This window comes from Genypterus blacodes, unplaced genomic scaffold, assembly GCF_046128005.1.
Source record: "Genypterus blacodes isolate CSIRO-AG114 ecotype Tasmania unplaced genomic scaffold, CSIRO-AGI_Gbla_v1 ptg000017l_1, whole genome shotgun sequence".
In the NCBI taxonomy this organism is placed as follows: domain Eukaryota; kingdom Metazoa; phylum Chordata; class Actinopteri; order Ophidiiformes; family Ophidiidae; genus Genypterus; species Genypterus blacodes.
In genome coordinates, this window is record NW_027466831.1 from 4,362,042 (window position 1) to 4,377,502 (window position 15,461).

Below are 15,461 nucleotides of genomic sequence, written 5' to 3' on the forward strand. Positions count from 1 at the left end.
CCTGTCAGGAAATCGCATTGAAATAATACAGCATAAATAATGACAATAATTACTGATGGATCGTCACATTTATATCCAAAGCATCACTGCCTGCATTGATGCATTGCTGCAACTTTTAAAAATAGTGGCTGTTGAACAAGTTCACATCACTATTATACTGATAATATATGAATTGCTTGTTGTGAAAGCTACATATTTTACCATGTATTATTTAGGATATATTTTATTATTTATTATGTAGTCGAGATGAATTCCCTCACTTCAGTTCACTTGTAGCCCTACAAGAATAATTAAAGTACTCTCCAAGCTGTGCAGAGCAGAACTCCATATGCTGCCACAGCACAAACGTGCAAATAGGGTTTATTGAGTCAATATACTGAACTTTCAATCATTTGAATGCGTTGACCATCAAATCCTTCACTGTGGCACAAGCACGCTGATTTATCTAGTGAAAGGCAACAGCAGGCTTAAGTTGTCCCTCATCACCCTGCAGTGCTTTTATGTCATTTCACGGGGTTGCAGCCTGGTAGTAAGGCCAGCATTTTTACAACGGTCAAGCTGATTAGTGCCACAGTGCAGCTCAGCTTTAAATGCCTTGCTCAAGGGCATTTGTTTGGTTGGTCAGGGAAGAAAGCCAGGAGCTTCCGTCCTTCCTTTATATCTCAAATGTCACATCAGCATATTTATGTACCGCCTCAAGGCGAGACTATAGATCAAGGTACAGTATATTACATTTAAAAGATATGGTGAGACGTGGAGAGGGGCAATACCCCAGACTTTGAATGCTGATGCCATCAAAAGGCCAGACATCCATTTCAGAGTTTATGAAAACATAAAGTAGATCATACATACATAAATCTGCCTCAGGATACCCTGTAGGTCACGTTTCATGTTCATATTTGGTCTCAAATGACAACTCCTACTCCAATATACTTTTGAACATAGGGTTCATGACTGCTGCGTGCTGGTTATTGATTTTTGTTGGATATATTTCCTGATGGGAATAATGTCATCAACAAAATAGTTGGGAGCCTGTCCTTACTGCATTGCCTAGGGCATGTACCAATCTCAGCCTCTCACACGGAGTAGAAGCTAGGAGCTGTCAAGGTTTGCGTCTCAAATCAATTTCACTCATCCATATAATCATGGAAATGCAGTCTTAAAACCCACCCAAACACAGTTGTGAAATATTCACTTTAAAGGAAATATAACACATAATAATCACAACAGACAAGGGCAGGAGAAGGGCAATTGGAGATGGTGTGTGCTGTGTGTAGCAGAAGCGGAAAGTTAGAGAAGTTAAAGTTAGTGGGAAGTAGGGAAGGGCAGAGCAGAAAAAAGGGGACAGAAAAAGCACAGCGCATTCGGAGAGAGAGTCAAGTTATTTCTGGTGGTGCTGCTCCGTGTATTCACAAATGACTGTGCACCTAAAGTCCTCAACTTTAACTCCCAAATTTAACATTTTCCAAAACACATTTGACCTACTGTGAGTAAGAAAGCTACCAATGTGAATGGCAAAATGACACGTTATGTGTCTAACTTATCTAAACATCCAGAGAATGTGAGCTGAACAGGTAACACTCATACACTCTGCCATACAGCCTTATCCAGTGTGTTGCTGCCAAATGTCCAGGTTAAAAAGTGCAGCTACATTCGTAAATGTGTGATTTCCATCTGTGATTTTATTGTGTGTACGAGTGTATAAGTGGCATTAGCGGCTTGTATATAGTTCATAATGTTGTTGGTTTAACCCTCTCTGTTCTCTGGCTTTCCCATTCCTCTGCAATGGGGTTTGTCTCCAAAACTCTTAAGGATCTGCAACGTCTATCTACTTAATGATCAGTGTCACCAATCATTCTGCCAATCTTCTGCCTCTCCCTCTTTGTGATTTTATTAATAGCAGATTTCCCATCCATTCATTGAAACACACGCCAGTCTAACCTGTTTTTTTAGCCAGTGGCTTGAAATTTCAGCTCACTTTCCAACCCTGCTTTACACATCCAACCACAGCTTGTTGGTACTACCCAGTTTGCAGAAACCGAGGGCAGTGACTAAAAAAAACACGTTTTTTTAGACCTATAAATTATTCATAGTGAATATAATAAATGCTAGATACACAGATTAGGCAGGGGCATGCAGTTTTCATCCTGGTGGCGAAGCTAGTATTCCAACTGCTAACAGAGTGTTTTTACTCTCGTCCACCTGGCAGGGGACAACAGGGAAACTCAGAGCTACACGGCTGTCAGAACTGGGCCATATCTTGACGCTTTTTGAAGATCCACTTTCATGTAGATCTGCTGTACTATATCTTCTCGTATTGTAACGATCTGCAGCTCCCCTGATATAGAAAGAAACACTAACATCAAATCACCTGCATAGGAGTATTCAGAATTCGATGAACAAAAATGTAAGAAGCAGAGAACCTACTGTAGGTCTAGAGAGACATTTCATTTGTTGATACACTTTAGAGACAAGGATATGCAACCATCCTTTTTGTCTGTATAAAATACTTAAGACTCTTTACAGTGCAACCTCAGTGAGTAAATTATAACATCAGTTAAATCTTGGGGGAGGAAACAATTACAGCAATAATAAACATGACAGAGTAGTTCAGATCCAAGTGAATTTCCCCTGGGTAGAAATCTTGTTGGAACACATTAAAATTTTGTTTAGTTAATTCACATTAAACTGATGGTCCCAACATTGGAAAATCAGTGCATGGATTCTAAAATATCCTATACAATGTGTACATGCATTTCAATTAGAAGCAAGAACCAAGGCAATTTCCCAAAGGTGTTCCAGTTGCTAGCAGGAGGTTTGATACGGAAGTTTATTACATTTAGTTAGCGGGACTGCAGGTCTGGGAGTCTGAGGTTCAGATGAATATGGATTTTACTGGTTGTGTAACACCTTTGTGTTGAGCTGCCTGCTGTAGTGCAATGCATCACTGCAGCAGCGACCAAAGTGTGCGTTAGCTGAAGTATGGGTGCCCTCTAGTGATCACAGGAGGCAGTAAAAAGTGTGCAGATTGTGAGTTTTTGCAACAAACTATGCAACCAAAAATCAATCAATCAATCTATAGCTGTGCATTTGATTATCCTATCATGCACGTGCACTACCACAGACTCTAACGTGGGTGTGTGTGTGCGTGTGTGTGTGTGTGTGTGTGTGTGTGTGTGTGTGTGAGAACTTTAGGACCATCTTTAAAAATTGCATTGTAATGTATTAAAATGACGAATATCTCGTCTTCCCTATTTACATACACACAGTACCTCTCAGTGTAACGCAGAGCAATGGCACACCAAAGCTCTGCCTCAAAACACCCCTCTGGCACACACTCTACAAAACACGAGTAACTAATAAAAAAAACATTCTTTGTGTATTGTTATGCAGGATGTAACCACAGAATAAAAACTTTGTCCCCTGAGCAAAAGTCTGCATTCATATGACCCCTTCTCTTCTCTAAGGCATTAACAGACAGACATGCTGTTCTTTGTACCACACATTAAATATTTATCTCATTAATAATCTTTGAAATCATCATTTTCTATAATCTGAGAAAATAGGCCTATTCTACATTCATTAGTTCATATTCACAATGAGAAAATCATACTTCTTCTGCTTTGTCTCAGACGTATTTTGTAACAAGATGGAAACTTCCGCAGTGATTCTGTCAACTTCAAATCAGAGTGTATGAGAGCTAAAGTGTTTTAACACTCAGTTGTGTAGACACAATTGAGTGAGACATCAGGTCAAGTTTCTCACTTTCTTCTTCTTGTTTGTCCTTCTCATGGTTTGTACCTCTTCCCGTTTGGTTTCTAACTCTGATATCGGTCCCATGAACCTGCTGTGGAGTCCGAGAGCTTTACCGCCATCAGCTGGCTGAGTGACTGTCTGAGTTACATTCTGAGGCCCAATCTGCAGAGCCACACAAGGATGGGTAAGGCTTTGGCTGGTCTAAATTGACATAGGTAACATTCAGACTGATGTAGTGCTCTCCTTCCAGAAAGGCCAGGATCTCCTGCACCTCCCTGGCCAGGTTATAGAAGGTAGGCCGCAGCTCAGGCTCAGGGTCCCAGCATGCCAGCATGATAGAATATCTAGGAAGTGAATAATTGTTTACTCGAGTGAATGAATATATGCCGGTGAACGCTTGGCCAAGTAAGTGAGACGGTAGCCTTTATGAGCTCAACACTGTTTCAATCTTATATATGCATTATAATGACAGAACATGATGTTGTATTTATAGGGTGCAGATGTGATTCTTACAGAGTATCTGGACAAAACTGCGGCTGAGGAAGTCGACGTCCCTTCAACAGGTAATTGGTAATGTCATAGGGATCCACATCAGGATAGGGGCTTGCACCCCTGGTCAGCAGCTCCCACATCAGGACACCATATGACCACTGTGACACAGATCAGCAATGAATTGTGGATATGAACTGAAACTGAGCTTCTTATAGTCATTTCATTGAAGTGCACTCACCACATCCGACTTGGTTGTGAACTTCTGTGTTTGCAGGCTTTCGATGGCCATCCACTTCACTGGAAGCTTTGCCTTTTTGTGATCTTGAATGCTGTAGTATTCCTTGTCAAATACGTCCCTTGCCATGCCAAAATCTGCCACCTTCACTGTGAAGGTTTCATCCAGCCTGAAAAGAGAAGAAGAGACTGAGCAACCAGCCTAAACACTGGGCTCAGTGTGTCTCAGCTCAACACATTCCAATAAAGCATAAATCCTGCATTATCAGCGACCATCCTGCACATAGACATGGTTGTGCATTACACCTCCACTCAAAAACACATTAAGGTCAGAACATATTATTGAAGAGAACGTACAATTTATGGGTCTCCAGCATCTTTGGAGTACTCAGTCAGTATGCCATCAAGATAACTCACAGTTTACATGAGACACTGTTACAGTCTGACCCTACCCAGCTGTGTCACTGTTAAGTTGTGGCTCAGTAATCGGTGTATGATTAACTCACATGCAGTTACGAGCAGCCAGATCTCTGTGGACAAATTTCATCTGGGCTAAATACTCCATCCCCATGGCAACCTGTAGCCCAAAGCCAATCAGGTCTTTCACTGTAGGATTCTGTGAATGAGAAAAAGAATAAGAATTTAACCAATCAAAGCAAGTGTTGACTGAAATGAAACGATAAAGCCAGATTAAATGGTGGAATAATTAGACAAGCAATCGAATACTGCTCCAGAAAGTTTTATGATATAATTCACCCTGTTCTCCGAGCGGACAAAATGCCTCACGTCCCCATGCTTCATGAATGGCAGAACCACCAGAGGAAGCCCTTCCATAGGCAGCATGATGCCCAGCAGAGATAATATGTTAGGGTGGTGGAAACTTTTCATTATGATACCCTCTCTTAGGAACTGGTCCACCTCCCCCACATCTGTGATTCCTAATAATAACACAAAAAGAGCATTCAAACATCAGCAACAGCTACTGCTTATATCATTATCAAATTATATTCAATACATTCACATACTATTCAATGATTTAACTGCACAGTGGGTCTCTTGATTATTGTGGTCCATGAGGTATCCATGATAAACTGTCCCAAAGTGACCTGTAAAAAAAAATACATTTACATAACATTTTGAACATCCCTAGTCCTAATAGTTACTACTTTATGACAATAAATATGCTCACCTTTCCCAATAATCTGGTTGTGCTCAATTCTGAGCTTCTCAGCAGGGATAAGCACCTCTTTGACTTCTTCAAGAAGATCAGTGTTTAGGCTGACCATCGAGATAGTTTCTCGTGGCATTAAAGGAATTGCCATCGGGTCATAGCTGGCAGAGTATAGAAAACCTTGGAAAGCCAATCCTCCTGAGCCGGATGTGTGAAGGGTCAGCTCTATTGGAGCACATAAGGGAAAATGAACAACATGATGCTGATAACCTATTACAGAACAGACAAATCAAAAATATGTGTTTCTGAATGCAGAGGAAGTATTTGATGACAGACTTATAAATGGGGTAAACTATTACTCCGAAAGAAAGTATTTGCCCTCTGCACTCAAATAAATGGAATTAAGTATCTAAATGCTTCCAAGGTACAAGCTCGGTGTGGTAGACAATGTGTGTCATTTGTATTGTTAAGATATTGTTTGTCTGTTATATGAGGTCTCACCCCGTCTGTAGTCACCTGTAGGTGACAAATCAGGATTGCCGGCCACGTGACTTCGAGAAGACAATCTTGATAAACGAGACTCTATTTTGACTGAATACACATGAAAGAATAAAACACAATTAAAATATTATTCTATATCTTATGTCTGACTTGCTCAGTTTAATAATAAGACATCAGAAGAGCAAAAATCTGTATCACAATCAAAACATATTCAATGTTAGCTGAATGTATCAAGATTTTTTCTTTACCTTTCTTTTTCCTCCTCAAATGGAACATCACAGTGAATGCAAGGGCAGCACCTACTACCAATGCTGCAATGATGCCTAGCACAATACCCACAATAACAATGTCGTTGTTGACAAGGATTACTGTTCCCACATTGTAATCTTCCCCGTTCACAGACACCTACAATGATGAAAACAAACATGAGATTAGAAAATGTACTGTTAGCATAATCAGGTGATTTACTCTTGTTAAATATGAATACCTCTCACCTCCACTGGTAGGCCCTCACTGGGGATAACCAGGCCCTTTGGGATCCTGCAGGTCAGCTCATTTAACAGAACCTGAGCTCGACAATCCATTCCACCGATGGTCATTGTGATCTTCATGCATGTGTTCACTGTATTCAGCTTGCGGTGCTATTACATATGGGAAAAACAAGATTCAAAGGTTTAAAGGTTAAGAGGTGAATGCAAAGTGAGTTTTGTTCAAGGATGTAATTAAAAAGAAAATACTTGAAGGGGTTGCAGAGGTATTGTGGTGTTAACATACATGCAGTGAAACCTCTGTATCTCCTGGTTTTAGGGCTAATACTCTGTCTTCATTCTCGAAGGGAATGACTTTAGCGTCAGGATGGTAGTCAAACCGTTTCTTCCAGAGCTCACGTCCCCCATCCATGTCGATAAAAATCTGTCCAGTGTCAGACTTTTCCTCTATATCCTCTGGAAAGGCAGGGGCCAGGCACACCATCCGGGTTCCGTCTGTTGTTCCATTGCAATTCTTGAGTGAAATCAGAAAATCAAATAATGTTTAATATCACAACAAATGCATGCACAAAGACAAAACAGTATACTGATAAAGAGCCGCTGGCCATCTTCTGTATTCACAAATTGAAATGATGATGTATGCGTTTGTTCTTTGTTCATTATTATTTTTCTGCCACTGTACACAGAACAATTATTTTGGACTGATATTACTTTCATTTAATACTTGCATTGGTGTATACTGAATGTATGATGTCCTACATGAATGAATGAAGCAAAATGGCAAACATACTTGTTGGAGAGGCTGCAGGGTGGGATTGTTGGACTTGTACTTCACCATAGTATTGTGTACAGAGTCAAGATTACGGCCTTCTATTATCAGCGTGGAGCCCCTGTGTAACAACACAAATGAGCACATTTCCAAGAAACTGCGTTATTTGCAAACACTGTTTGTGTCATTGACAGATCCTGTAACCTCCATGTGCATTTGTTTTTGCAGAGGGACCAATTTCACAACATGTGGTTTTACATCAGAGAAGAGCAGATGGGGTCAGTGTCTTACCCTTTGAAACTGCAAAGAGGCTTTACAGTAGTTATAACAGGGTTCCCTTTGTAGGAGAACGTTTTGGCAGTGGAGACTTGAAGGTTGTCAATCACCACCTCCACAGGTACCTTCCCAACTGTTGCCGCATTGCTTGTGATGCAGACAATAGAGGAGATAGTCCCACTTCCTTCAGAAACACTGAAATTAAGGAAGATAATATATTACCTCTATAAAGACAGATATCTGAACAGATATCTCATATATCGGAGTATATGCATGAGATCATCAACAAAGAAATATTCTGTGGTACTTGCCTTTGAATGAGGCACTCTTTGCCACCCATGATGACATTTCTTCGCATCCCAGAATTAAGAAAGCTCCCTGTCAGTGTAACCAGTGTTCCTCCAAACTGTGGCCCAAACTCTGGGCTGATTTCTGTTATGCTCGGTGTCTGATTGGAAAACATCATGTTGCATTAAGATAACATTACAATTCCATTTTAAAAAAAAGTCTAGGTATACAATATTTAGGTATATAATGATTCAAAACTAATTCTTACCACAAAAGAGAAGCCACTCATCTGAGCTTTGCCTTCAATTGAGTAGCGGCTGTCCACTTTGCCCTCATGTACTTCCACAGTAATATTGAGCTCCTGGTTTGCTGTTGTTCTCTGCTGGTGAATCTCGCATACTAACCTATGGGAAGCCCACAGGGGAAATAAACATTTGACTTAAAGGATAACAACATACATGCTGATGGCCACTGGTAGTATTGGGTGCTTGTGCCCATAATTGTAAAGACAAAATCCTGAGAAAGTGAACTGTGTGTTGCTTTGTATTTCATGGAGTGCTACTCACTTTTCACTATTGCTCTTTGCTGGTAGGACAGTACACTGGTTCCCCGCATCTAAATGGATTATATGGGATTTGCCGTTGACGATGGCAGGTGGGCGATCAGACTGAAACTCCCAGCCGCACAGCGTCAGTTCTGTCTCACCACCAATAGGTGCTGTTTTGGGGAAAAACTGCAAAGAGAAGTTGGCATTCAGGATAGAGTGTACCGTGTACAAACATGGAAAACAATGTAGTTTCAATGCTTGTGCTTGGTTAGCTTCACTTCATTAACTATTCAGTTAAGCCCAGCAGCAGATCTACCTCTGTGATGATAGGTAAGCAAGACTCGTTGTTCCACTGTGATGTGCACTCGCGTTTTCTCGAGCAGATTCCTGAACACCAGCCACAGTTCATGAACCTTGGGGCCAGCAAACACTCCGGACACGTCATAAAATGTGCACACCCTGGCCCTGAAGGGGGCACCCTAAACATCTTAATGAGGGACAGAGGGAGATGAAAGGGTAAGCAAGGCAAGTTTACACAGGAAATGGAAAGAAAAAGGTTAATAACAGCAGTGAGAAGAAATTCTACCTTATTTCCAACGACAAAGAGAAGTGAATCCTCTGAGTACACAGCTGCTGTCCTGGATACTTGGGTCCCTCCCAGAGAATAGTTGGCAAAAACAATAGGTCTATAAAGTGTCAGAATCACCTAAACCAGTGACACAGACAGGCACAAGTCATGCACGCGTTAAACCTGTTATTGGTGACAGAGAATTGGGGAAATTCTTATCTGTATTATTTGGTCCCCAAGCATCGTTTTACCTGCAGGATCCTGCCGTCTGAGGTGCCAAAGTGCCCCAGGGTGTCACTCCCCATTGTGGTGATCAGGATCGCAGTGAACAGGACGTTCCTCATCTGCTTGTTGAAGAGATCCAGTCGGTAGTAGGGCTTTGATACCAGTGTGGGCTTGGCACTGCATGTGTCATTGTTCTCTGAGCTCTGCACGAACGTGAACAAAACATACAGAGCAACAGCGTTAATACATTCACATACATTTAGGCAGGAAATAGTCGAGCCTGTGCCTCCAGTCATTATGTTACATCTAACATCTGTGTGTAGTAACATGCTGTGAGAGGAACAAGGTCGTAAAACAGCAGCGAACTCAGCTGGCTCCATGTTTGACTTGGGAACAGTTTGTTAGATAGTGCAGATCCTCTGTTTCCACTCTGGATTTAACAGGCATATGGATACTTGGTGGTGTGAGTCAAAAATGGTTGATGAACTATAACTGTGTATAAAAAGAGAAGTTATGATAAACTAAAAGTAAACATTCCAGTCAGGAGCGTTGAGTTAACATGCCCTGGCTCGCTCCCGTGAGTTTCCCTGTGTTTGAATGCCTTACATCCACGTCATCTGATCTTCTCTTCACATTGCACATACACTTTACATTTACACATTTAAATCCATTATGTATTAACCCAATTCTATCAGGTTATTTGAACCCAGTGAGTGTTTGATACTAGCAAAAGACAGTTCAAGTTCATTTGCTGATCTTCTCCCTGTCCGGCCCTCTCCTCTTCCCTTTTGGACCTGAACCAAGCACTCAAAAAAAGCCAGGCACGGCCCAACTCAGTCCCTCCCCTTCACATTCCACCTTTTTATCAGCAGGATTTATAACTTCTGTTTGTCGGCACCCATCCCTGTCGGCGTATACACGCATGGCTCTGAGAGCTCAAAGGACATAGACAGTTTGTTCTAGAGAGAAGGAAAAGACAACACCTCTCTACGGAGAACTTCAGCCAAAACGCCCCATTCAACTTGTTTTCACAATGTATTACTGGCAGAGAACATGCCAAGTAACCTATTACCCTCCATTATCCACTCTCCTTTTGTGAAACATCGAGTCCGGTTATGACCAGGATAAAAAAAAGAAGAGCAATGAAAATCCCAGCAACTAGGACTCTTCAAGTGGTGAGGAAAATTGAGATTGACGTCCTAAAACACATATTTGGTCAAACAGCTTTCATATCAACAGCCTGTGCTGTAAACAATTACCACCCAATCAGTGAGCAGGCACAAAAACGGTGTGGCAATGTGCAGGTCACCTCTGACTCAGCTGCCCCTCCCAACTTTCTAGTCTGGCCTTTCTCTCTCCCCACACACACACACACACACACACACACACACACACACACACACACACACACACACACACACACACACACACACACACACACACACACACACACACACACACACACTCGGCTCTATATTAAGTACATGTAAAAGTGCATGCATGGTATTAGATTACATTTGTACGGTCCAATATAACAATAAATCCTACCTGTGTGAAGCTGATAACAACCGGGCTTTGTTGACACTGTGTCAGAGAGGCGTTCATTCAACAATCCTGCTCTCCTCATGTATGTGATTGGATTGGACTGAGTATCATGAATGTTTTATTGGATTTTATATACTTGTGTATGTAATAATGTGGCCTCTGAGTGTACTTCTGCCTACAGGTGACTTCATTAAGCTGTGTTTGTCTGTAACTGTCTCCTGTCTTACTCTCTAGACTGAGAAGGACCTTTGTACCATTCCTGTACTATGGTGACAGCAACACACATAAAACAAATCCTACTCACTTCGTGTGGGCAGCTCTCGCACTGCTGGAAGTGACATAATCCTCTGGAAAGTTGCTCTGGGCCTGACTTGCAGCAGGCATCAACGCCCTCTTCAATGGCCTTGTTCACTTTGGTCATAGGGAAGGCACATAGGGCTGACTTTCGTTGTGGCTGACCGTGCTCATCCACTTCAGCAAACACGCCATACAGAATGTCTTCCTCCTCGTCCACCCTGAGCTCTCCTGCCAGGTTTCTCCCCGCCTTACCAAAGTAGGCAGCCTGAAGCCCATTATACACAATGTCCCTGAAACTACCCTCTTGCTGTCTCTTCCTGCGTTTAGGTTCAAACCGACACTCCAGGACCACCTCCCTGTACATCCAGACCTCAGGTATTTGTACTGGCAGTCGGCCCAGACGGGTCTGAAAAGCTGAATTGCCCTTTGAGGGATTTTCTCTCTGCAGTGACAGAAAGTAGACATATTCCTTGGTGGAGAAGCTGTAAATGTAGTCAATACTGTAACTGTCACGCAGACTTGGCAGCACCGTCAGGCCATTCATGACCATATGAAAGCCATCCTCAGTTGAAAGTGGTCTCAACGCGGATATTGACCGCCTTGGATATCTCTGTGCCACTTTCTCATTTACCGTGGCAGCTACAAAGAGCAACGGTGTGGCACCCTGGTCGATGATGGTGACTTTGGTGCCCAGTGGGCTGGCCAGACAGTCTGGACAATAGAACGGAGAGTTTTGGTTTTGTTTGAATAAACACTGAGGCTCAGGTTGTTGAGAACTTATGTCCAGGAAGTAACAGATCCCATGTTGAGTACTCCCACAAATATACAAGTAGGGCGCCGGAAATGCCGATAGATCCAAAAGCAGAACCTCGTTGTCTGTATCCACAGGATCCCCTGCATCTGTTTCTATGTTACAAAGTGCACAGGTTTTACAATCAGGGCTGCCCACTGGTCCAGTTTTCACCTCCCATATTTTTTGCAAGGAGTCATTAACTGCCTCTATGGCATTCTTGGATGCAACATAGACTTCTTGCTGGTACTGGTCAAAGTACACCTCTATGTTCTGTATAGGTTTGTCTGTTTGGAAAAAGGGGAGAGTGTAATTTACGCTGAAATCCACCGGCTGGCGAGGAGCAGCAGGACATGTGGGCAGTCCTGAGGCGGTTTGTGTTTGTATCCATAAGCATACTGTCAGTAAGGTGACCCACGGGATCATCTCCACTCCACACTCCACTGTGACTGTGTGCTACCTATAAGAGACGTTTTTCAGTGTGAACATTCTGGAGAAACAGCAGGAGCTCTGGAAGGGAAAGGAAGAGGAGCAATGAGACAAAGCAGTGACACTTACAGCAGGAGTGACTATTACGTTCACAAACAGAACATTACTGCACTTGGACACTGTAAACTTTTGAACTGGTTTATTGGCTAAAATATGATGAAGTATTTACAAATAATATAATTTATAGAAGTGAGATTAGTTAGTAGATAATTATATTGAGAGTTTTGATGTGAACAAATATAACACAGCAGAGGAACTCCATGTATATAAAGCTGTCAAAGCTCGTGGAAACATGGTTGGAAGAGTTTGTAGAGTTGATGATAAATTCTACTGCGGACAAGACATGACATGTTGCACAATCTGGGGCAACTACGGAAATGGACAGGTCTCCCAAATCCATAATCACAATCAGGCTGATCTATTTCAGCCTGATTGCATGTCAGTACATTACTGATTTCTCCCAAAATAACAGGCGATCTAGTGATTAACCCTCACATTACTCCAATCAGTAATCTGGGCGATTATTACAAAATTTAACTAACTGAAAAAAGCAAGTTACAATTAGCAACTAATATTAGCTATTAAAGTGATAGTGACAGCAGTAGTAGGCACCATGACCTGCACTTCATACACATTCCCGGGTGAGGGAAAAAAGCATCAACAAATTACATGTCAATCACATGTGTATTGTATTTCTAAATATGTCCATTTACCTAAAAATGGTAAGCAGTCTATACATTATCACTTATATGAAACTATATTTAATAGTCTTACCTCGCTTTGGGGAAAGTGCCGTTGTGGTTTATCTTATAAATGTAGATGTATCCTGGAGTGATCTGCTGTGTAAGTGTGACCCGGTACATAGGCAGCCAGGACCCTCTCTCACCGCACACGGAGCTCAAGTCTTACTCTCATCTGAACCACAAAACCCGTCACACTACTTGCTCTGTGTCGGTAAAACCCGGATGTCTAGCTTATTTTCAAAATAAAACCACAATGTTTCTTCCAGTGAACGATCAAAAAACCCGCTCGTCAATAATAATTACAATAACGTGGTGCCTGTATCATGGAACAGGCAAGGCAATTATGAGGGAAGTGAGATGTACGATTCTAAGGATTGTTACACTGAACCAGCAACCACAATCTAAAACAATCTAAAACTAAGGAAAAAGAAGGCAGAGGCAGAACCTAAACTTCTTGTTTTAAATGTATTTTTTATAGTGTAGTGTACTTGCAATGTTTATTAAGGCTTTACTTCCATGATAGCTTTTGTCCTGTGTGTTTTCAGACCTTTTGGGCCTTCTTCCTTTCTTCTGAAAAAACTACAACTACATTTCAAAAGCAATAATATGTCATGGGTGCTTGCCAATATCCACTTACTACTGCACTGTTGCTGTATTTCATTTAATTGTACATCTGCATTTTGACTTTTATGTATTTAATTTCACTATGCTATTATCACTTCTTGCTTATTGTTATGAATGTCCTTCTAATGTTTTTGTCTGTGTGAGGCACTTTACATTGTTATTGTGTTTGAAAAGTGCTATGCAAATAAGTCTCCTTGCATTGCCTTTGTGTAACAGTGTAATAGTTTATTTTGAAGGATTTTACCGGAAACGCAAACATTTTCACGCCTACCTTGACGTGTCCTGTCATGCCGCGCCCGCTGTGACAAGGAAGTTTGTTGCGAAATCTCAACACCTCACAAACATCCACAACGTTTCCTCCCAATGAATTGCATTTTTTTCACTAAAGGCGACTCTTTCCACTCAGGCGTCACTTGGAATTCGAATGAAAGGGGGGCGGAGGAGTAAAGTTCTTAACGTCTAACACAGCTCAGATAGTCTACACATTTAGGATTGTTGTCAAAGAAACGCACGACTCTCAGTTGAAGAATGAAATAGACTTAGATTATGGGCTACGATCCAGCCGGGGAGGTATGAGAGGAATGCTGCAGTCACTACGATCAAATCCCCTCCTTTTAAAGAAATCATGTCAGCAATGTGAACCCTATAAGGAATAGATCAAACGCTATTTGAACAATGGAGGAATTAAGACGCATACGTTGATTTAATACTCAGGTGGAAGTGTTTGAATTTGAAGCAATAGAGACGAAAGTTAAATATCTACCAGTGAATCCAAAGTCCACGAATCAGAGACTGTTTGAAAAGTCAGTTACAAAATACTCCATTATTCACGCTTTCACCCCTCCAACACACACGTGTTACAAAGATACAGTACTTATGGTGAATGTTATTTGACATAGTTACTGGCTGACGACCCTGATATTGTTTTTTTCTTATAAAACATAAAGCTTGCTGACATCTGCCAGGTTGTTTTCAATAAGGCTGCAGCAGTGGGTCCAAACAGCAATCACACTGTCAGCAGACACCCTTCATCCTGATCTTCACCTCTGTCGTTGGATCACTTGTAACAGTCCAAGGAGAAGCTCTGGTATCAGCAATGTTAAACATAAAATCATTTGAATTGTAACTAAACAAACTGGATGCTCCTATTCATTCCCATTGCTGAGATAACATTTTTGGATAATTGTTTGTCTGTCTACATTTCTGCCATTGGAAAGTGGGGGTGGCTTCCAATATCAAACTTTATATATTTATATTGATGATGATATGATGTATATTATGAGGTAATAATCAAAATTGAAAAGTGATAAACACTATTGAATGAAATCACCAACAAAGGACTAAATTTAAAACTCTTACTAAAGACATTTCATTCTTCATTCTTTCATTTATATATTTTCTGTCTAACACCAATATCTGTCTCCAAGGAACTCTGATGTCCTGAAATCACTTCCTTTTTAAATGTGCCACAGTGCATGTGAAGGGTTGTGGGTTAGATTGACTTAGAGTAATTTAACACATCATGTGGATGACGATTAGATTCCTCTTATTTTTAATTAGTCTGTTCCTTAAACACATCACCACAATGAACTTAGTGGTTTTTCCGGGCCTAATGCTGCCTCTGCTTGTGGAGGGATAAACAAGGATGACTAACTACT

General features: G+C 41.3%; 1 protein-coding gene across 2 annotated transcripts; it reads right to left on the minus strand.

Moving 5' to 3' along the window:
* Positions 1–2,427: 2,427 nt before the first annotated feature.
* Positions 2,428–13,372, minus strand: LOC142990976 (macrophage-stimulating protein receptor-like). Of its 2 annotated transcripts, none has more exons than XM_076140883.1 (21): positions 13,211–13,372; positions 11,165–12,457; positions 9,342–9,518; positions 9,109–9,228; positions 8,839–9,009; positions 8,542–8,708; positions 8,244–8,379; positions 7,999–8,135; positions 7,703–7,882; positions 7,433–7,532; positions 6,929–7,156; positions 6,649–6,795; positions 6,403–6,559; positions 6,170–6,244; positions 5,672–5,878; positions 5,508–5,588; positions 5,239–5,420; positions 4,989–5,098; positions 4,487–4,652; positions 4,270–4,406; positions 2,428–4,100 (listed from the first exon to the last, which is right to left on the minus strand). In XM_076140883.1, exons 2-21 carry the CDS (start codon positions 12,371–12,373, stop codon positions 3,875–3,877), a joined length of 4,113 nt encoding a protein of 1,370 aa, XP_075996998.1. In that variant the 5' UTR covers positions 12,374–12,457; positions 13,211–13,372; the 3' UTR covers positions 2,428–3,874. The 2 variants fall into 2 exon arrangements, with proteins under 2 accessions (XP_075996998.1, XP_075996997.1); XM_076140882.1 differs by having other exon boundaries at positions 6,155–6,244.
* Between the last annotated feature and the right edge of the window lie 2,089 nt (positions 13,373–15,461).